General features: G+C 41.1%; 1 protein-coding gene across 1 annotated transcript in view; it reads left to right on the top strand.

The window, feature by feature from the left end:
• Positions 1 to 20,665, top strand: part of LOC106862843 (transmembrane protease serine 11E-like) — a 45,535-nt gene that overhangs the window by 13,054 nt on the left and 11,816 nt on the right. Inside the window, exons 4-6 of the mRNA XM_088163795.1 lie at positions 8,894 to 9,024; positions 12,090 to 12,230; positions 13,521 to 13,632. Coding sequence (XP_088019921.1) covers positions 13,540 to 13,632 — 93 coding nt within the window. The 5' untranslated portion in view covers positions 8,894 to 9,024; positions 12,090 to 12,230; positions 13,521 to 13,539. The remainder of the gene's footprint in view (positions 1 to 8,893; positions 9,025 to 12,089; positions 12,231 to 13,520; positions 13,633 to 20,665) is intronic.

Raw genomic sequence — 20,665 nt, 5'->3', positions numbered from 1 at the left:
CTCACCTTGCTAGGCAAACTGCTAAGCTTTTCAGGCCTTGGATTTGTCCATTCATTCATTCATTCCCTCTTGATGCTTAGCTAAGAACGTGACAGAAATTTTGATGCCTGTCCAATTTCTGCTTTTGTGTTTATTGTCATATGCTGATGGTCTGTGATTTGTTAGCTACCTTTTGTGTGGGGAAGTAGCATCTTGAGAACCAACTCAAGTTTTAGTGTCAGAACTGCTGTCACATGTCTTCAGGATGGGGAGCTTCTGTTCTCCTCTTCCTCACGCTCTACTCCTTAGGAGTTATTTTTGAATGTTTGGTTGAAATTACCTGACCTTAGCAAATGCTAATAAAAGAATTAATAAATTCTGTTCTGCTGAACACAGAAGATAAACTACTTCTAAAGAAGGACTCCAGAGTACAGATCTCACCAAGCTGGCGTGAAGAATTCCCTTAACTTTTTGTTTTGAATGCATCATCTGTTGGTACTCCTTTAAGTGTCTGGTAGGCTGTTGGTCCTAAGGACCTTCTACCTAACATGCTGAAAGAGGATTTATCAGCCAGTTTGTCTTGACCAAACTGTTCATTGAATCTTTCCACGATTCTTTGTTATGTTGGCATTTTAGAAACAGAGTTTGCTATTTTGTCATCTGTCTTTGGAGATATCAACAGCTTTTTGAAGGGCATCTTAATAGACTCCCTTCCTCTGCTCTGTGTTTTCTCTTTTCCCCCCTTGTTTCTAAAGCATTTTTTGTCATAAGAGGATGAACTTGGCCCAGGCTTCCAGTATGGTGACCTGAAACAGCCTTCATATTTCTTATAGGTGTTTAATCCATTTAATTGTCAAGACCTGATGGGAGTCACTAAGAATAGGTTGAACACGTTCACATTGCTGTCACTTAGAGAACCAGATGTGTGGCAGACATCCTGCGGGTAGCATTAAATTGGATGAACTGCATTCTGGAAGAAGTCTGACCAGCTAAACTCAGTATGGCAGTTATAAGTAGACAGAGAGTGATACTCGGGCATGTTAGTGGAGCACCAATTAGTTGTGTCTAAAAACCAACAGCTTTAAAAGCCTTGGTTTATTGGTAAGATGTATCTGAATATGAATTGCCTAGCTATCTGCAGTATAAAACTCTACACTCCAGATAGATCATCTCCCTGTTCCAGGTGTTCAGTACTAGTACACAGGAGTCCTGTGAAGAGACTGGCACCCAGATCCACTTCCAGTCAGAGACCAATTCAGCTATTGGGACTATATGTTCTAATAATAAGCACCGGAGCCAAGTGGCTACTTGTTCATGGTGGATTTTCATTGTTTGGCTTCTCTTTCTTGAAAGAAAATGAAGAACTGAAGAGAAGTAACCACCCCTTTTTATTAAATATGTACAGGGATAATATATTATCATGCCTTAGTAATATGCCATTGCAAGCAGCGAACTGATTCTGGTTTTCTTTTCCATATAGGAGTTGGTTAAAGTTTTAGGTGGTCAGAATTTAGGTCCTAGTGAAGCATCTTTCATATTTTAATACACCATTTCACTTTCAGCAGACTTTTTCTTAACCCCTGCCTTAGGTGTTTGTTCAGGTGGTAGGAGTTTGTCCTTTCCATCCCACAAGTGCAACTGAATGTAGCTCATAAACAACCTGTCATTTTAAAATCTGCAGTCTACAGAGGAAAACAGTGAAGTTGTCATCAGAAGTGGAGGTAGGGGGAAGGTCAAAGAAAGACTCATTTTCAAGATGGAAAGATGGAGACCTTAATCTGAAATACAGAGAAGTGCAGCATATGCGATTCCAGTCATGAATAATGGTTAGAACAGAGCAAGCTGTTTTACTTAACAGTTAGGAATGTCTAATGAAGACCTAGTAGCTTAAATTATACAAATGAGTCTTCACTCCTCACACAATTATGTTTTCCATGTTATTGGCAAACATTACACTTGGAGCAGAGTAACACAAGCTTAGATTTCTTCAAACTGATTGTATTTAGATTTTTTGTCTGGCCTGGGTAGAGTATGTGGGAGAATTTTGCTTGTTAGGTTTTTATCTTGCATCTTGTGGCTAGTGACAGACTGCTTCTTGCTGTTACAGCAGCAGCTCCACCTCTTTCAAATATCAGTTAGGAGAGGTTACATACAAATTAAATAAACTAGTCCTGGGGCTATTTGTGAGGATGACCACAATGATACAGGACATGATGGGGAGGCAGAAGGGGGGAAAGGATTCATGGTTAACAAGTTTCTTATGTTCTTTTCTAATTTTTTTTCTGACGTATTTTCTGTCAGGATAGGGGAAGGGGATAATAGTTAACTACAAATAATGCCGTGAAGATGCCACACCCCAGTGCTCCAGGAAGGATGGACAGGGACGCCGGAAAAAGGGGTGACCTTTGGATTGCTTTTGTTCAGCTTGGTACAACGCAGCTGAGTCATGCTGACTGCATGGTTGTTTTTATCCCATCACAGCACAAAGCAACATTATATTAGCTTAGCATGTTATAAATGAGATGGAAGTAAGTTCGGGTCACCCTTCAGTTGGCAGCTGACTTAGTAAATGCAGTTCAGCAGGTAATTGATCACTAGTTAATGTGGAGTGACTTGGCTCATAGCAGGCATCTCTCCTCAGCCTCAGCTCCTTGCAGGACCACTTCACAAAACTTGTGCCTTGTGATCCTAACTGCCAGCATAGCGGGTTAAGTATGTGGCTTTGGAAGGCAAGCTTGTGTCTTCAAACACAAGACTCTCAAAGATGTAGAGCTTGCTGTTTCTTTCAAAAATCCTTGGAGCTGGATAATTAGAAATGTCTACTTAGCTGCCTACCAGGTACAAGCTTTGGTTTGCAAATTTTTCATGCAAAACAAGCAAGTTTTTGGTGAAAAATTAAGTCTGAATGATTTTAGCAGTGTCTTCCACAGGTTATTCTCAGTGTAAGAATTCTGGATTACATACGGTATAAACAACGCTTTCTGACCTGGTCATGTCTGGGAATTGACTTTTCTCCATCAGTGCTGAACTTGCAGAGAGAATACTTGAAGTGCATTATACTGCCAGTGTAATGGAGATTTCTGGCCCTGGAAAGAGCAGTGTCCCCCTAGGGTTTGATTCAGTTGTCATCATATTGGCTTCTAACACTGCCTGAGACACCTTGGAGTATATGAAATGTCCTCCTGGGTCTGGCACATAGGACTTGGCCAGACCCTCACCTTTCCTGAGCAGCAGTTGGAGCCTGTGTGTGACAGAGATGTCAGCACAGACACAGAGCTGCCTGCTGTTAGCTCCTTTGGTCTTGAAGAAAGAGGCAGGAGAGCCAGTCCAGCAGCACCTGTCTGCTAGGCTAAGGGGACGGGAACTGATAGTAATTTTGCCCACAAGTGTTTCAGTGTTTGAAGCACAGCTAACAGTAAGAGAGCTTCTCCCTCCCTCTGCAGCTTGACATGTTGGAAGTTTGTTCTCCTTTTAAAATGTATCAGCACTGATTCTGGCCTTGCTGGTGGCAAAACCAGCTTCAGTTACAGATATCTTTGTAAAGGATAACAACTTTGAAAAGTTGTAATTGTTTTTGTTAAGTCTTTTCTTTCTTGACAGCCCAGGTTTTCCTGACTCTTGGGAATGTCATGGATGGCTGAACATCTTGAATACATGCTCATCATCTCCAGCATAAGATTTAGGGTTGCCAAGCACTTTACAAAGGCTTGGCCTGGGAAATTTCAGGAGCATTTGAACTAAAATACTGTTTACAGTGGATGAGTGCTAGTCCGTGCAAAGTCAATTGCCAAGCTCTTGTGGAGTCACTATCATTGCAAAGCGTTGTTTTCTGGACCACATCAGTGTGAGTAAGACTGTCTTCCCAAATAAAAAATTTTGCAGATTTCTAGACTTTTGCATTCTGCTAGTACTAACAGCCATGTTGAATGAGCTTTGGATCAAACACAGAGGGCATTTGCATGGCTTCAAGTTGTAACAATAATTGCTGTCTTTACGGTGTGGAAGGAAAAAGATTTCCTGTTATTTATTAGCAGCTTAGCTAATATTAGTTACTAAGTCATACAGTCATGAAAGCTCTTGGCTAGAACGGTGTCTTGCAACACTTGTTCATACAAAGCATTTTTTCTAGCATTGGTTGCAAGACCAATTTTTAATTAATATTATGCACTGGCCCTGACAAATCCTTTATGTTCACCATGAAACTCTGAGTGTAAAAACGGAGAGGACTTTACATCTCTTGCTATTGATCAGCTGACTGGGAGGCCATGTGCTGGCCTGAGCTCACCTCACAGCATAATTGCCTTGCTCTGTGTGCTGTCCTACAGGGAAGACACTCTTTTAGAAAGGCAATGAACAGATGAAAAGTCACCCTTCGTGCATGTTTACCTCACCTGAGCAATACCATAGTTAGTCTGGCAAAGTTCAGAGCACTCTCTGTTGTCTCAGCAATGAAACCTGCTGGATGAGCAAAGATATTTCATATATGGAGTGGTTTCTTCCTGCCCTATGGTTTCAAGCTATCAGCTGTATGGTGACAGATAGTTTACCTGATTACAAACCATGCAGTCAGTTTTCGCTAAACATCATGTATCCATTTCTGTTCCCTTCCAAATGGTACTTTTCCTTTGCTTCTTTCACTCAAGTCCAGACAATGTGGAGAAAAAAGGTTTAGTCAAGATGGTGCTGACTACTTAAGGATGAGCTACCATTCAGAAGTACCAGTGAGATACTTTCCTCCATCTTGCTGACTTGTCCCTGTGCAGGAACAGAGCAGGAGCTGGCTTATCACTGTCTAAACTTCTCCCCTTGTAGTTGCTGTGTGCTGGAGCATGCTGCCCTGGCCCCCTGAGCAGATGCTGCCTGGCAGCATCTGCATAGCAGAGGTGATTGGGTGAGATGGAGGCTTCTTCCACTTAGGTCCAAGAGCCTCATTTCTCCTCAAATAAGGAAGGTACAGTGTATTTGTAGTACACAGACACAGCCTGAAAAACACAGCTGTCACCAGCACTGTTTGATTCCATGTCCCCACCCAAAAGCTTTGTGAGCCCAGCTATCTGCACCAGCATTCTCTTTTTCTAGCAACCCAAACCAAGGCCTGACCCACCCAGTTTCAGCACGCAGGAAGGATAAAACATCCTGAGAACCCTGCCTGGCTGCAGGGAGATCACATGTGGTCATGTGAGATGATGATGTGCTCAGTACAAAGATGTTCTGTGTTTTTATTGCAGCCCTGTTACAGCTAAGCATTCCAGATGTATGTCTCCTGCTTTAGTGTAAATATGTGCACTACTGGCACCAGGGTGGAGGCTGCCCTCTTAAATCTAAAAGAATGGGGGAAAAAAGTAATCCTGAATAATGCTGTGTTCCAGCTAGTAAAAATCCTGAAGAAAAGATGCTCGGTGTTTGCAGCAGAAAGTTGCTGGTTGTAGATTCTCCTACCACTGTGTTCACTCTCTTTGGTACTGTTACAGGGTACTCAAAGCATGTTTCTTGCAGATGATGAAGCTTCAGGCTTACTAAAGAAGTAATCTGTGATTGCTGCTAGTCTTTGCTGCTGGGACACTTTGAGAGTGGGAAGGAATTTGGGTCAGTCTGCCAGAATAAACCTTCTCAGAGTATTGGAGCTGGAGGCACAGGCAGCTCTATGCAGCCAGGGCAGCACTGTTCTTGCTCAGAATGATCTATGCACCTCTGCACAGCATGGACTGGAGCAATGAAATGCAACAGGTCGTGGATTGTGTCCCTCATGTGTTGGTGGTTATTTATATGGTGTCTTGCTTCATATTCCCTAAGTCTGGTATCTCTGCAGTGGGACTGTGACATGGCCTTCAATGTGGTATGAAGGTTTCTGAATCCATGAGACTACAGGACCCACTGGGTTACTACTGGGTTAGTACTGAAGAGCTGTTCTCTTTTGCTGTCCAGGAGTTCTAACATTGTATTTCTTTATTCATTGCTCTAGCCTTTAATCTTCCTTGGTCCTTTCTAGATGGATGAGAATAATATAAATTTCTGAATTTCCCCCCACGTTTAGCCTCAGCCTACATAGGGAGGTGCTTCAGGGTTTAAGTTCCAGTATTTTTGATTCTCATCTTACTGATGAGGATCTTCACCACTACTTTCCCTTTCCTGATTTAAAAACTAGAGCTGTGCTCTAGATCGTATGCACTTTTATTTCCTTGTGTCTTCTTCATACAGACTGATGAGAACCAGAAAATATTTTTGTCCTTTCATGAACAGGTTGTTAATTTCATTGTTCACAATAGGAATAAGTTAATTAAATATCTCTTCTTCTTAATACTAGCTTTTAAAAACAATTATGCTAAACAGAACACACAAATGCCAAATTGCTTTGCTCTTCAGAGTCCTCTTTCACCCCTTAGAGATGTATGGAAATCCAAAATCAAATTCTAAGGAGTCCTGTTTTTGTTAATTGCCCTGTTCCTCTCCCTTTTTTATTTTTACCTTTAACTAGACTTGCAACTTAGTCTCCAAGCATGTGTTACTGCCTGTATGTGAGTAGTCATCCCTGAATTAATGGGAAGAAATCTTTAGCTAGTGGGTATTAGCACAGCTCTGTACTGGGTAATGCACTGAAGATAATTTGAGTCATCCACAGACCTGCACCAGCCTATCAGTTTCTATTCTTGTACCAAGTCCTACCCAGACACTTCATTACAGCAGTGGCTGATTGTTCTTGCTTCTCTGTGTTTCAAGGACTGCCCAAGGAGAGGTTAAATACTATGGCAATGGTATGGGTTGTGGGCATGTCCACATCTCAACAGCATTTACGGAACAAAATGTGAGCTGTCCTGGCAAACGTGATGGGGAGGAGTCAAAAGGGTTGCTGAAGCAATTCTTGTGACACATTAGTAGAGCAGGATCTTGTTAATGGATTAGTGTTTAAGACAATTCTTCAGCATTCTGCAAGTCAGGGCAGTTCTGAATAATGTTAATTTCTCAATTAGGGAAGAGATTGACAAGGCAGCAGGAGGCTCCAAACAGAAAAATTTCTACACAGTAATTAATAAGGAGAAGAGTTTTTTAGGATTGTCTTAAGTGAGAGACTGATAAAATGCTGCTTGCCTCAGAGCCTTAGGTGAAACTGTATGGTTTGCTTTTAAGGGCACAAAGGATGCAAAACAAAATGGAAAAAAGGTGAAGGTTCACAGACATGAAGAATTACTTCTGTACCCACTGGCTTTGGATCTCTCTCCATCTGTATGTACATATGAGTTCAATTAAGTTGAGCTACTACAGCAGTAAAAATGGACAGCTGAAGATTTAAGTTTGGTTGTGCTGTAAGCTCTGCTCTAAGTATTACCCTGCTTGTACACAAGCTGTTTGCACTGGTTGCTGCTGAGCAGAATCCTGGCTATTCTGTAGCTTGTGCTGATACAGTTTCTAGCAAAGCAACCTATCCTTTCAGTGTTTTGTTAGGGACAAGTCAAAGCAGTGTTCTAAAAGGAGGAAGTTACCAAATGCCTTTTCAAAGGCTGAGACAGCACTTACTTTGTTTGCTTATGGCTTGATTACTGTATCTTTTATGCAAGGATAGAGAATGAAGTCATAGGATGTGGGATTATTTAGGTGACACTAAATGTATCAGAGCATTTGTGTATGAGACAGGATGGGGAGCTCTTTATGGGGAAACTCTTAAGTTCTGTGTAAGCTCTGTAGGAAACTTTGGGACTTATGATAAAGCTGTGAACTTGCTCTGGAATCAGTCACATGTCTGCCCCTTCGTGGATTTCCTTCTTTCTCTGTAACAAACTAAGCAGAGTTAAGTGACATATATGCCTTGCTACCATAGGGTGTTCCTGCTTAGACATCACTAAATTTTTCTTTAAAGTCTAGCTTTGTGTTAAATTTCTTCCAGCTTCAGTTCCTGCAGTTACTGTGCTTGAGGGCTACTTAGATTCTCATGTTCAGAGGGACCTGACATCAGCAAGATGATCTGGTTTGGACATATCTTGGTAGACCAAGATTCAGAAGAGCATATTCCCAAGCTGGATTGAAGACTTCAGGTTCCAAGCATATTTTGACTTGAATTAAGTAGACTATTAATAAAATAAACTTGGCAGCATGTCCTCTGGCCTTAGTAATCAATCACAACCTGAAAACAACCTCAGCTCCCCTGGTGTGATCAAGTGAAAAAACTAAATGTGGGTGAAGGTCCTTATGTATTGAAAATTCTTTTGTTTCCTGAAGTTTCCTAATGAATGCTATTCCCTCAATAAAATGAGAAAGGCAAGGTTTTGTAGTTCTTGTTTGTGTGGACCTGATAAAGGATATTCCCTTTTGTGGAAGTACACTCAAACTAAGGGACAAGCCAAGTTGTAAAGTGTGTTGGGTGCATACTCTTCTTTTTTCCTCACACAGAAGTTTGAATACGCCTTTCTTGAATACTTTAAAATAATTATTTAAAAACATATTTTTTGCTTAATATTTCAAATATTGCTAATATGCTCTTGTGCAACTAAGATATTTGTGTGCAACCGCGAGGAAAAGTATAAGCTGTGAATAAACTGAATTTGGACTTGCATTTGTAATGGGTAGCAAGAGAGCTGTGTTGCAAACTTTTTTGTGACATTAATTGTACAGATCTTACCTTTTCCATTCCAATTTTCCTATTCCGTAAGCAGCCTTTCTTTCTTTCCCAGCTGTGACTGTAGACCACAACTGTGATACAGTTGCAGTGTTCTGTACTGAGGACTGAACTCTCTAAACTTGTGGCTACAGAGGTGTGGTCACATGTGTGCCTCAAGACTTGTAATTGTGTTGACTTTTTCTTGAACGGAAAGGAATTTGTCAGGCAGGAGCCTCTGTAAATGCAAATATTTTTTCAGGAGTTTTCAATTCTAATGTTAACTTAGAATTCTTATGAATAAAGCGGATTTTATTTCTGTGGCAGGTGTCTTGGTAACTGGACAGCTTTGGAGGAGAAAAGATGAAAAACATGGTTGGCTCATCAATCATGGACACATTAATGTCATCTCAGTGTCCCCATGTGAAAGAAAAAGTAACTTTCTGCCTTGACTTCCGGTTAGTGCCTGTTGTATACCATACCTCACCTGCCAAATTTTGGGAGGATCTAAGAAAATAATACTGTATGTCTGAAGTTAATTTCAAAAAAGAGTGGCAAATTTTGGTCATGTGCAAGACATGAGTTGTTTTGCTTTAAGCTCTCTCAGATAGAAGCTCTGTCCAGCTAAACTAGGAGCCCACAGCCCCTTTCTGGAGTCTGATGTGTCACTAAGTGCAGACCATGCAGAGAGGGAAATCTGTAGCCAGGAATGCCTGTTGCTGCAGAGCACAAACCTGTCTGTACCTGGAGCCTAATGCACTGTCAGCTGCTGAGAACATAGTGCCTATAGCTTCTTGGCAGTCAGGCTAAATGATCCTCGTAGGACCCTTCCAATTGAATTATTCTGATGAGAGGTGTGCCATGGTTCCCCAGCTGTCTAAGAGGAAAGACCCCAGTATGTCCTTCCTATGGCTGCTGGTCAAGGTAGGCGGGTCAGACCACATTTTGTTCAGAATACAGATGGGGAAAACATCAATGCCAAGGTATAGGTTGTTCTATCAAAGGATTAATAGTACTTTGTTATTGTTATGAAGGCATGCCTGGCAGCTAAATTAACTAGATCCTTGTGGAGTAATCAGTGGAGAATATGAGATATAGCAGTCAGATTATGAGAGTGTTTTTTAAACTTCCAGTGATCTTGAGTCAGGAAATTCTTGGATTGCAAAGCTGAATCATCATGTTAAGAGCTGCATGTGGCATTTTCTTCCAGAAAACTGGTTATTCCACTTGAATGTGCAAAATATTTGATATTTTACATACATTGAAGCAAAGATACCTGACCTCTTTTTTATATGTCAATATTTTCTTGTGCTTATTTTAAATCAGCCACTCTTGTTTGAAGTCCCCTAGTTATTATATGAGGAGAAACTGTGATTTGCTCTTCACTTTCACTACTCCACATGATACTCTCTAGACCCCTGTCCCTTTCTATACCTTTGTCAGGCTGTACAGACCTGTCTACTAGGTCATCCCATACATAGAAGCTGCTTTGTTCCTTTAATCAGCTGTTCTGCTTTCTTTTACTGTTCTTCTGTATAAGCTTTGAGATGGGCAAATGGACCAGAATTTAATGCAATATTCAGGATGCAGGTATAATGTGGATTAATATTGTGCTATAACTTTGTTTCCTTTTGCTTTTCTGTTCTCTTTGCAATTAGTTTCTAGCATTCTTTTTATTTTTTAATATTTTTTTAAACTGCTCCTGAGATGATATTCTCATAGGAGACTGCCTCAGTCTTATTTCTGTAAAGAATAATAGCTCAACTCCTGACACCTAGGGAGTAGGGTTAGGACTGGCCTTTTTTAAAGTGTGGCACTTTATCTTTTTAGTTCCAAAGTTCATCTGTTGTTTTATTACATAGTATCTCAATATTATTGTCAGTTTCTGCAGCTGTACTGTGATAACTAGACAGTTTTTGTATGATTATCGTGTCAGTATTTTTTTACAGACCATTTATGAATATAGCAGAGATTCCTATGAGATAGTGAGCTGGCTTAAGATAAAGCATTATCATTTGTTTATTTTATTAACTTGTTGCAAGCGGGTTTGTTGTTTTTTAGATACCATTATGCTTAGCTTTAGTCTTCCTCAAGGCTTTTTTTTTTTTTTTTTTTTTTTGTTTGTTTGTTTTGTTTTTTTTCCTTTGCCAGGCAAGGTGCATTTACTCTGAGACTAACATGATGCCTTGAAATAGTCTCTCTGCCTCCAGAGAACATGCACTTCAAGGTTTCTCTTTTAGGGCATTTTTATAATTTTACATAATGTCTATCTTTGAAATTCAGTATGTCAGTAATTATCTGTTTTTTGGTGTCCATAGAAATGCTGAATGTGATGCTGATGTAGTTCAGACAGAAAGATGATAAACCCTTTGTTTATATTGGTCAGGACTGAATTAAGAGTTTCTTCCAATTTTGTGGATCTCCTAGCTGACTGTTACTGAAACAGTTATTTACAACATCCAGAAATACAGTATTATCTAAGTGATCAATGTAAAAATTTTCAAATTTTACTTCAGAGTAATTAACATAATTGAAATGACAGTTCCTGGGATTTCCACATTCCATTGCCCTCCTGCCACTATGTTTCCTTTATGCATGCAATGTCCAAGTCTTTTTTTAGGGTAAGCATTCTGGGTCTGCTATCAATGTCTTGGAGAATTCTGTGGAACATGGAAACCAGTGTTTTGGCACTCTGTCCCTGTATCCTGTTCATATCAGATTTTTTTTTTTTTTTTTTTTTTTTTTTTTTGCTATGTTACTTTTGTGTAACTTCTATCGCATTCTTTACTCGAGGTTGCAGTGTCTACCACGGGATTTAGAACAGGATACATTGTTTCCTGTGTGCACCAGTCTGTTTTCTACTTGTCAGTTTGAAGCTTCGGTATAGTCTTCTTGTGCAGATCCTGTTTCCCTCTCACTTTAAGCAGGAATTTCTTCATCCTTTGTTGGGTTTAATCCACTCTAGGAGCTCCCCAGTTGCTGGTGAACCTGAACTTCACTTCCTTACTCTATTGCTATAGCCAGTCATTGAAACTTTGCCTCCTCGCTGCTGGATTCTGGTGGGGGTCTTGATCTTTGGCATTTTATGTTCAGCCTCCAGAATCTTTCTTCTTTCTTTTATGTGGTACCCAGATGGCCTACAATCCCTGCCTCCTTCCCAGCATGTCCTAACTTTTCCAGGCTTTTAAAAAAGTTTTTCAGAGTAGCACCAAAAGGCACATAAGAAGACTTTCTCTGGAATCAGGAGTCAAACCTATTTGGTACCTGACAATGGAACCACTTGTGGCTATTGCCTGTCCTTTCTTCTCGTATGAGCTTTTTGCTTCAGGGAGTTACTGCCAGTAAAAGAAGAAATTCAGACACCTTGTACAGAGAGGGAACCATTGACCAGGATTATCACATTATTTTGCAGTTTAGTGCCTTCCTGCCATCAAATTAGGCCTGGAGGAGCTTTTCAGTGCCCTAAAAAGCATCCTCAGTTTAACTTCTTTTTTAAAGCAGAAATCGTTTTTTTTGCCTGCAGGTGAGACTATACAAAGATTGCCATGAGGGCTCTGTGTTGTACATTCTTCCACCTGTGGCACAATCAAGTCACAAGGCAGAGCTCTATGTCTGAGGACCATGGAGTGCCTGGAATGAATGGCTTTGCATCACCTATGCACAGGTCAGGTAATCATGTGACACTTGATACTTTACCCTGGAAATTGTCACCCTCTAGCTAGGCTTCTGACTGCATTTCTCTTGCACATCTGGACTGACTCAGATATTCCTATATGGGATGGCAATGCAGCTTCCAGTTAAAGAATTGAGAAGCAATTATATTATATGTGTCATTAACAACTGTATTTGTCATCTTTTGTAACAAATTATGCTGAGACATTGAATCCAAATTTCAAGAAGCTGCAGCTTATCTTTAGCTTATTCTTCATTCAAAAGAAACTGGCATTCTCCAAAAAGGCAGTCTTCCTGTTACTTGGCTATGGACTTGATGTTAGGTGGAAAGAAGAGCTCCAGCCATGTAAGGTGTATTTGCATCAGCGTGTTACTAAGCTGGTGATCCCTGAGCAGCAGAGGGGTCAAACAGAGGTCATTAGGTGGAGGAAGAGTCCCTAGAGGTTAGAAAGTTTATTGCAGTAAAGCAAAGAAAACGTGTGCCACTTTTATCTTGTTGAGAGGTCTGTCTTCTTTATCATCCTTCTGAAACAAACCTGTGTGTCACGCTATGTGGTCACATACATCTTCTAGTAAGTTTAGTGGTACTGACAAAACTTAAAATTGAAGGCTCAGAAATGCTACTTTAGGTTAGAGTTTGAGCTTGTATTGATTGTTTGCCAGCTAAGTTGCTGTCACTAGCACAAGTAGAACTTTTTATTTAGACAACCTGAAAATACTTAAATCACAAATGTTTATGACGTAGAAGAATTTTTCCAGGACAGAAATGTGTATGTAGCTAGGTGATCACAATTAAAATTATCATCTAAGGAGTTAAAGAAGAATGAAAAAATTAAATTTAGCTGTTGATATGAAGGAAAATTATTTTCTGGCCAAATGACCAGTTTCAAGGAAGTTCAGGGGAGTTAAGAGGCACATACCATTGATTCTGCATCAGTTTGTCAGCTCCATGCCTGGCCTAGGAGTCAATATTTTCTCTTGAACATGTACATTTTCTTCATTGGTCCTTCCCACAATTTCTGATTTGTTCTTAATTATACCAAAGAAGGAAATAAAATCTGTGTCCTTGCAAAATTTTCATGGCTCTTCTTATTTGGGGTGTTGCAGGGTGTAGCTAATGCTCTGAAAAGGCTTTGGGATTCCTGGATGAAAGGTGTGATGAAAGAAGTGTATTGTTATTGTTTTAGGGGAGGAATCATGCTGCTGGGTAAGCCTCTGTCATTGAGACTTGCTGGACTTGTTTGTTCTGACTTGCCTATGACTCCTTTCTTTCTTAATTCAGGAGATAAAGCCTCAAGTCTATGCTGAGATGCTGCACAGTGTGTTGTGGTGTTTGGGACAGTGGATCTCCCAGAGAGAAGAGCTTCTTGGTGACCTCTCAGTGGTACTCAGAGGTGAGTGCCACAGGCTTCTGGGTTGCTTCTTGGTATTTTGGGCAGCATGGCTACATCGTGTGCAGATTTATAGGGCAGTTTGAGCTTCAACCGAGGGTGTGGAGAGAATGGCACTAGTTCTGAGCTTGCTTCTGATTTGATCTGCCTTTCATGCATCAGTAATCCTTCTGATATTTCAGCCTTTCTCCTCACTCAAAATGCATGTTTTCTGAGAATTCTCCAGCTCATCTACAGCACAGCATGGCAAATCAAGGTGGCCCATCTGGAGAGCAGGTGAGAGTCATCTCACACTGCCCTGACTGACCTACTGTTCGTGCTAGCATGGTTAGAATGTGTTGCAGGCTCAACTGCTGAGCTAGAGGATGAGTGGAATACAGTTGGTGAAAGTAGCTTCTTGTGCTTTTGATTATTTTCATGGACTTTGTATGCAGCCAATCAAGTGTTAATCTGTGCAGAATCAGCTTGGAAACACACCAAATCTGGCACCTGACCATTTTGCCCGCCCTGTGTTGGAATGAAAATCAAATTGAAAACTTGGAGACTATAACTGCTTGTGTGGTGTCTTGCTTTTGAAGTAGATTTCAAGAAATCAAAGGACAAAAGGCGGCAGGCAGAGCTATTTTTGAGGGCTGGAAAGCAAAGATCTATTGCTATCATCTGTGACTGCCAAACTAATAGAACAAGATACTTATCTATGACCAACACAGCTGGAAGGGGAAATCTGAGAGGTAAAAGTTACAGAAATTTATCCTAAACTGATTGCAGTGCCCATGTACTTAACATTTTCTTTACACTGAGATGGCCTCTCAGTGTTCATGCAGACTGTAAGTCTTTATGTAGTGAGTAGTCCTCCTACTTCTACTAAAACTTGTTTCAGAACATGAGAGTCTTTCTCAAGATGTTGGCTGTGGCAGTCAGCTGTAGAAAGACAAATAAGTGATAAAGGATATCTCAGTCTTTGGCATTAAAGTTACTTCCCACAGACAATTGTAGTGGTATGAGAGGCTACCTCTATCCCATAGATTAAAGAGCTCAAAACTTCCAAACAGTTGTGTGCAAAATGGATGAAAGAGTAAGGAACAGCAAACCTTTTGTGCTGATTGCAGAGGTGATTGGATAACCAGGGAAACCTGTATGAACAGCATTTTGGCATCATGGATATGGCTTCTGTGAAGCTCTGAGTTAAGACAGCCCAAAGACTGAATGCTGTCCTTGAATCTTGAAGCAAATGATAAGAGCTGTGTTTCGAGCAGTTGTCTTTACCCAGCTGGAGTGTGCTCTGGGGAAGTAGCAAGATCTTGGTAAAAATGGATGGTTAAGGGGAGGAGCTCAATTAGTAAGTGGCAAGTACATTACTGATGCTTTATCTGACTGCAGAGGGGTGGCATGCAGCACCTACTGTTTTTGTGGGCTGTTCAAGGGTGTGGGGAGATCAAGCTGATTCAGTATGACGCATAGAAAAACGCACACTTCATTTCCCTCAGCAGATCCCTTCAATCTTTGGAAGTCTTTCATTGTATCAGAATACTTTAGGAGATATCAAACATTGAGTAATTGAGGCTGGTAGGTAACTAATCTCATTCAAACAAGGGTCTGGCACTACTTAGGCAGGAACTAGCTGCTTCTGCTTTAGTTCTCGAAGTAGCTGAGGTTGTTGTCCCATTCTTTTAGAAGTGTGTGTTCTGAGTATGCCACAAAAGCACAGAAGTGCTAGGTTGGTGTGGTTATTTGTGGTAAAGGTGGGAGTGAAATTAGCAAGTCTTCCTTTGTGGCCCTGTGCTTTTTCTATAGGCCTCCTGGACTAAGCCAGATGCATCTCATTTGCTGCCATTCCCAACCACCCTTCCAAGGTAGATTGCTCCAGGGACCTAGTCTGGATTTTCAAATCACACTCACCAGGCCAGCAGATTAGTCTGTTTAGTTGTCTTGTGAAAGGTCCTATTTCTAGGAAGAGTGATTGTAGGCATGTACCTGAATCCATCAACTGGGAAAACAGGTCATGGCTATAAATGTGGAGAGACCCTCCTCATCAGATGTGCCACTCTAACTCTGCCACTGGGTCTTCAGAGAATACTGGATTATCAGTTTCCAGGGGTATAATAATAAAAAATGTTATAATTAATGCATTATAGGAAGACAGCAGCAGAGAGCTGGTATGAAAAAACATGATTTGGAGTAATCTAAAAGCAAATCTAGTATGGGATGCTATCAGGTCTTAGCTCAAGAATTCAAAAAATATTAAGGCCAGATCTGTAAAGCAGAACAGGGTAGCTGTTCCCTGGTTATCCAGCAGGTCAATGACCAGGGCCACATGATAAAGTTGCACTTTCTTTTCTTGTCTGAACAGATGTTTTCTGATCAGTTTGCTGGTATTGATCTTGCTGAGGCTTTTGATAACACACAGTAACTCAACCAGAAGAAATGGATAATCTCAGTATAGTGAATCAAACCCTGTCAGGCAGACGTGGGAGCTGAACTTGCATCACTTGTGAATGAATATAGTAACCTTTTAGGGAGTTTCGTACAGGATGAGAGAAGGAAACCAGCTTGTCACCTGTGTATTGTGCTTGTCTTTCACTTTTGGGTAAATGTTCCAAATTCAAAGGTAAAGAATTCAGTTGGGGCTGATCAGAAGTCCAACCTGAAATCCTATGTGCTTTCTCATTGGTTTCAAAAGGAAGACCAATTTTAGCTCTGCAAAATTGCAGTTTAACTCTTCATAATATGCCAGTAACTATTAATAGAGCTTTATTTCTTGCTGTATTTCACTTATTAAAATATCTTGTATCAAGGTTTGATTTAATATATCTCTTTCTAAGCATAACTTTAGTACATTTTAATTATATGAAAACATATCTATTTTCAAAATAATTAATTTGGATTTTTTTTTCAGTACAGGATAACTTTTTAGTGATCACACTCTTTGTCTCAGAGACAACGTGTGTAAACTAGGAGATTTAACAGTTTGCTCTTCTCAACTCAAATTAGCTGTGATATTAACTGGATAGATGCTGCTTTCTCCATGGGTTATCTTGGGCCCCTTGGGAATGATGCATATTTTAAATGAGTACACAGATTGCTGGAGGAGATTTGATGTTCCCCGATAGTATTGCAAGATAACCAGGTCTCTACTGAACTAAAGGATTTTGGATTTGAAATTTCTCACTAAGTCACTGCAGACTGAAAGCTGCCAGATAGAGACCATGAGGAGGTGGTTTTAAGAGCAGAGAACTTGGTCTTTAAGATCTCTCAGTGGAGTCTGAGTCTGATCTCTTGTTAGGGTTTGCTCCTGTGAAAGTTATCTCATTCATGCTAGAGGCTGAATGCATTGGTGTTAACTGAATTCCCCTGTCAGCCCTGCTAAGAGTTAATTTGCAGCTTACTGGAGTTTGGGCAGTAAAAAAGTCAAAGCCTGTGATATAAGGAAATAAGAAATATGAGGCTGAACAAAACACCAGGCACTAGAAAGCATCACACAGACAGCTGTGTTATTCAGGGTCTTTTGAGGAGAATGCCAGTCTATTAAGCAATGTCTCTTTGCCACAAGAACAAAGAAAGGATGGATCAATGTTGGAAGGCTTTCATCAGCACTGCAGAGGATCAGTGTTTCTTTGGCCACTGAGTGTTGCTAGTTGGAGCAGAATTTGGTTACTAGAGTGTGGAGAAGACCATGTCTAATTCCTAAACAGGGGGGTCTACCTGCCACTAAATTATATAATTGTGAAGCTGTATGTCCTAAGCACAGGAATCTCTGTCAAGGTGGTTATTCTGTTAGAGCACAACAGTCCTGCCTTCCATGGCACCATAGCAAAAAAGGCTAGGGGAGTGAAGAGCTGGTTGGAGTTGTAATGTTTATGGATAATGAAAGCATTGAGTGGATGTAACCTGAACTGTCTTTCAGAATCCATCCTAGCCTCTGTCTCAGCAGAGCTTGGCATATCTAGTTGTGAGATAAATAGGAAATAGAATAAAGTAGGGGAAAAAACTCAAACCAACAAAACTTAGGGGCTGCTGAGCTGGGTCCCCAACATAGACATTACACTTGAAGGATACTGGTAACACTGTGGAAGTTGATGAGTCTTGGTTCTTCCATTGCAAAAGTTTTGGGGTTTTTTCCTATTCTGTTACTTAGCAAGATGGAGGTCAAAAACATCCTGCTAAAGGGAGGAAACTCTTTTGGTTTTGAAGAGGTATTTCCACTTTAATTTGTATATCCTATTACAAATTGATTACCTGTATGTGGATGTTGGTTGACACCTCCGTGGTGTTGGTGGATGAGAAATTCAACATGATCCAGCAACGTGCACGCACAGCCCAGAAAGCCAACCATGACCTGGGCTGCATCAAAAGAATTGTGGCCAGCAGTTTGAAGGAGGTGATTCTACTCTGCTCTTGCAGAGTACTGGAGTACTCATCCAGCTGTGGACAAGCCCAACATAAGGACACAGACCTTTTGGAGCATGGCCAGAGAAGGGTTGTGAAGATAATCAGAGGGCTGGAACAACTCTCCTGTGAAGACAGACTGTGCCTGTTCAGCCTGGAGAAGAGGAGGCTTCTGGAAGACACTGTGAAGAAATTCTTCAGTGTGAAAGTGATGAGGCACCTGAACAGGTTTCCCAGAAAATTGTGGATGCCCCATCCCTGGCTAGAAGTGTTGAAGGCCACATTGGGTGGGGCTCTGAGCAACCTTGCCAAGTGCAAGGTGTCTCTGCCTATGGCAAGAGTGTTGGAACTAGATGATTTTTATGAGTCCATTCCAACCCAAACCATTATATGATTCTATGATATGAATGCTTTAACTTCTTTCTTAAAAAAAAAATTTAAGAGAAATCAGTATCAGAAGTGGCATAGGTTTTTATTCCTTATCTCCCACGTTTCCATTTCCCTCAGCACTGCAGCACTTCCTAAGGTTTCTGTTTCCCTTTGCAAGTCTGTGTGACCTGTGAAGAATGAGCAGTTCTGAAATGTTGGAGAAGGGGGTCTGTGCTGCCAGTGTTTGTGGCTGTAGCTGGTATTTGCACAAAAGGGAAATAGAGACAGATGGCTGGAAGGACAGTGCTGCCTGTGAAAGCATGAGTCTCACAGGCAAGGAGATGCTCAGTTTTTTTAATCTTAAACTTTGTAGCTTTGGCATAAGGCCATGTTTTGATGAAATCTGTCTGGATACAGTTCACAAAATGCAGCAGTTATGATCCGAGATCATAACCTTGCCTCAATATCTGCAGAGTCAGCCATACACTTCCAGGGCTGTGCTGTGTGTTCTCTGTGCAGAGAGCAATGGAGGGATGGTGCTCTAATTGCCATTTAGGTGGAGGCCCATTGGAGTGGGGATAGCTGCAGGACAGGGAACCAGTCTGATTGAGATGGATAGGAGGGCCTCACTCAGGCTGGAAGCAAAATCTCTCCAGTGAGGAGAGCAAAGTGAGATGCAAAAGCTGCCTCTTTCAAGCATGAGATGTGACTACTAAGGAGGGGCAGAAGCATGTTTCCATAGTGGACTGTTCTGATCAGCCAAGAGGCTTGCCCTCAAGGGTAATAATTGATTTCCCATGGATATGTTACAATTCCCAGGGACTGGGAGAGGTTATGAGATGGGTATGGGATTGTTCCATGGAAGGCTGCAGTGTATAGAAGAAACGGAGGCAGGACTATTCCACTGGTTTTAGGTTTTTATCTGAATCTCTTTTTCTGCTAAACCCTCAAAGCTGATGGATAGTGTATACAGGTCTAGATGATGAGAATTCAAGGCTCAGTGGAGCCAGTTGAGTTCTAGTGGGTGTTATTTATGTGCTTATTGCAACTTGCAGTTTACAAAGAAGTAATCTTGGCCATCCTGGGTTTTCAGACTCCTATCAACTGCCCTACAGCCTTGACATCAGGAAACTGAGCCAGTCTGGTGGGGGAAAACTTGAGCTTTGCATTGTGAGAGCAGAACTCTCACAGCAGAAAGTAGGAACAACAGAAGGAGAGGTGCTGGGCTCCTCCATAGCATGTGACTTTGAAGCAGAAGACTTGATGTTTGTCACCTGTCCCATATATTTTGGTAACACTAACATGCTGCTTGTGACTTCCTGCAGTTGTGATGCTGGCTGAAGCTCCTCTATTTTAACATTTTCTTTCCAGTATGCCACCTGTTTAAATGAGTAAAAAAAATTGCCCATTTGGCTAGCACTCTCACTAGCCAAAACCAAGATTTTATATGAGGAGATTAAGCTAAGTTCCTTCCAACTTCCCTGTCTCTTGCTGAATACACCCTTGCTGTCTGCAAATCTCTCATCTGCTCCCTCTGTAGTGCTGTCTGTCTGTCCTGTTTATTTTTCTTGCTGCTTCTTGCTTGTGGCTTCACTTGGTTTTTCTTCCCATCAGAGCAGAGGGTATAACACCATCCACCTCTCTCACCACTTCATTGCCTTTTGCTGTCTTGGATTTGTGCACCAGACCCTCACTTTTACTGCTTATCTGCCCACTCAGCTCATTTCCTGAGATGGAGCCACTGCTGGTAACCTGCTCTGCTTTCACTGTGTTTTCTTCTTTTCTACCTTGTGGTCAGAAAACCTGCAAACACTTATTTTCTCTGTCTGCCTTTCTTCCTCTTCCTGCCTACATCCTCTTAGATTTTGCTCAGAGATGGCTGTGCCATAAGCCTGAAAAGGGGTAAACAAAGTTTAGTATGTCTGGTTCACAGCAATAAAAGCATGGATCAGAGGTTGTAAAGTAGCATGGTGAGTAGCCAGGCAGTCCTCCTTCTGAGGACTGGCTGCTGCCATTTGTCACTCCAGTATATTTGAGATTATCTCAGATCTTTTTCTGATACCATGTACTAATGCAGACCATGTTGCAGAGACTCAATATGTGGCATGACAATTACCACATGGTGTGCTGTGGTATTACTGGGGATCTTTAATAATTATGCTTAAGGTTTTGCAAAATGAGTAGTTTTCCTGGTGTTCTGTTGCTTAATGCTGCACTGGAGAATGTAAGTGGAGGAAAGAATCTTCTGTGCCTTTGTTCATGTGTGAGTCAAGTTCTCAAC

This window comes from Sturnus vulgaris, chromosome 4 (genome assembly GCF_052056855.1).
Source record: "Sturnus vulgaris isolate bStuVul1 chromosome 4, bStuVul1.hap1, whole genome shotgun sequence".
Taxonomy (NCBI): Eukaryota; Metazoa; Chordata; class Aves; order Passeriformes; family Sturnidae; genus Sturnus; species Sturnus vulgaris.
This window is presented reverse-complemented; position numbering and strand designations above follow the sequence as displayed.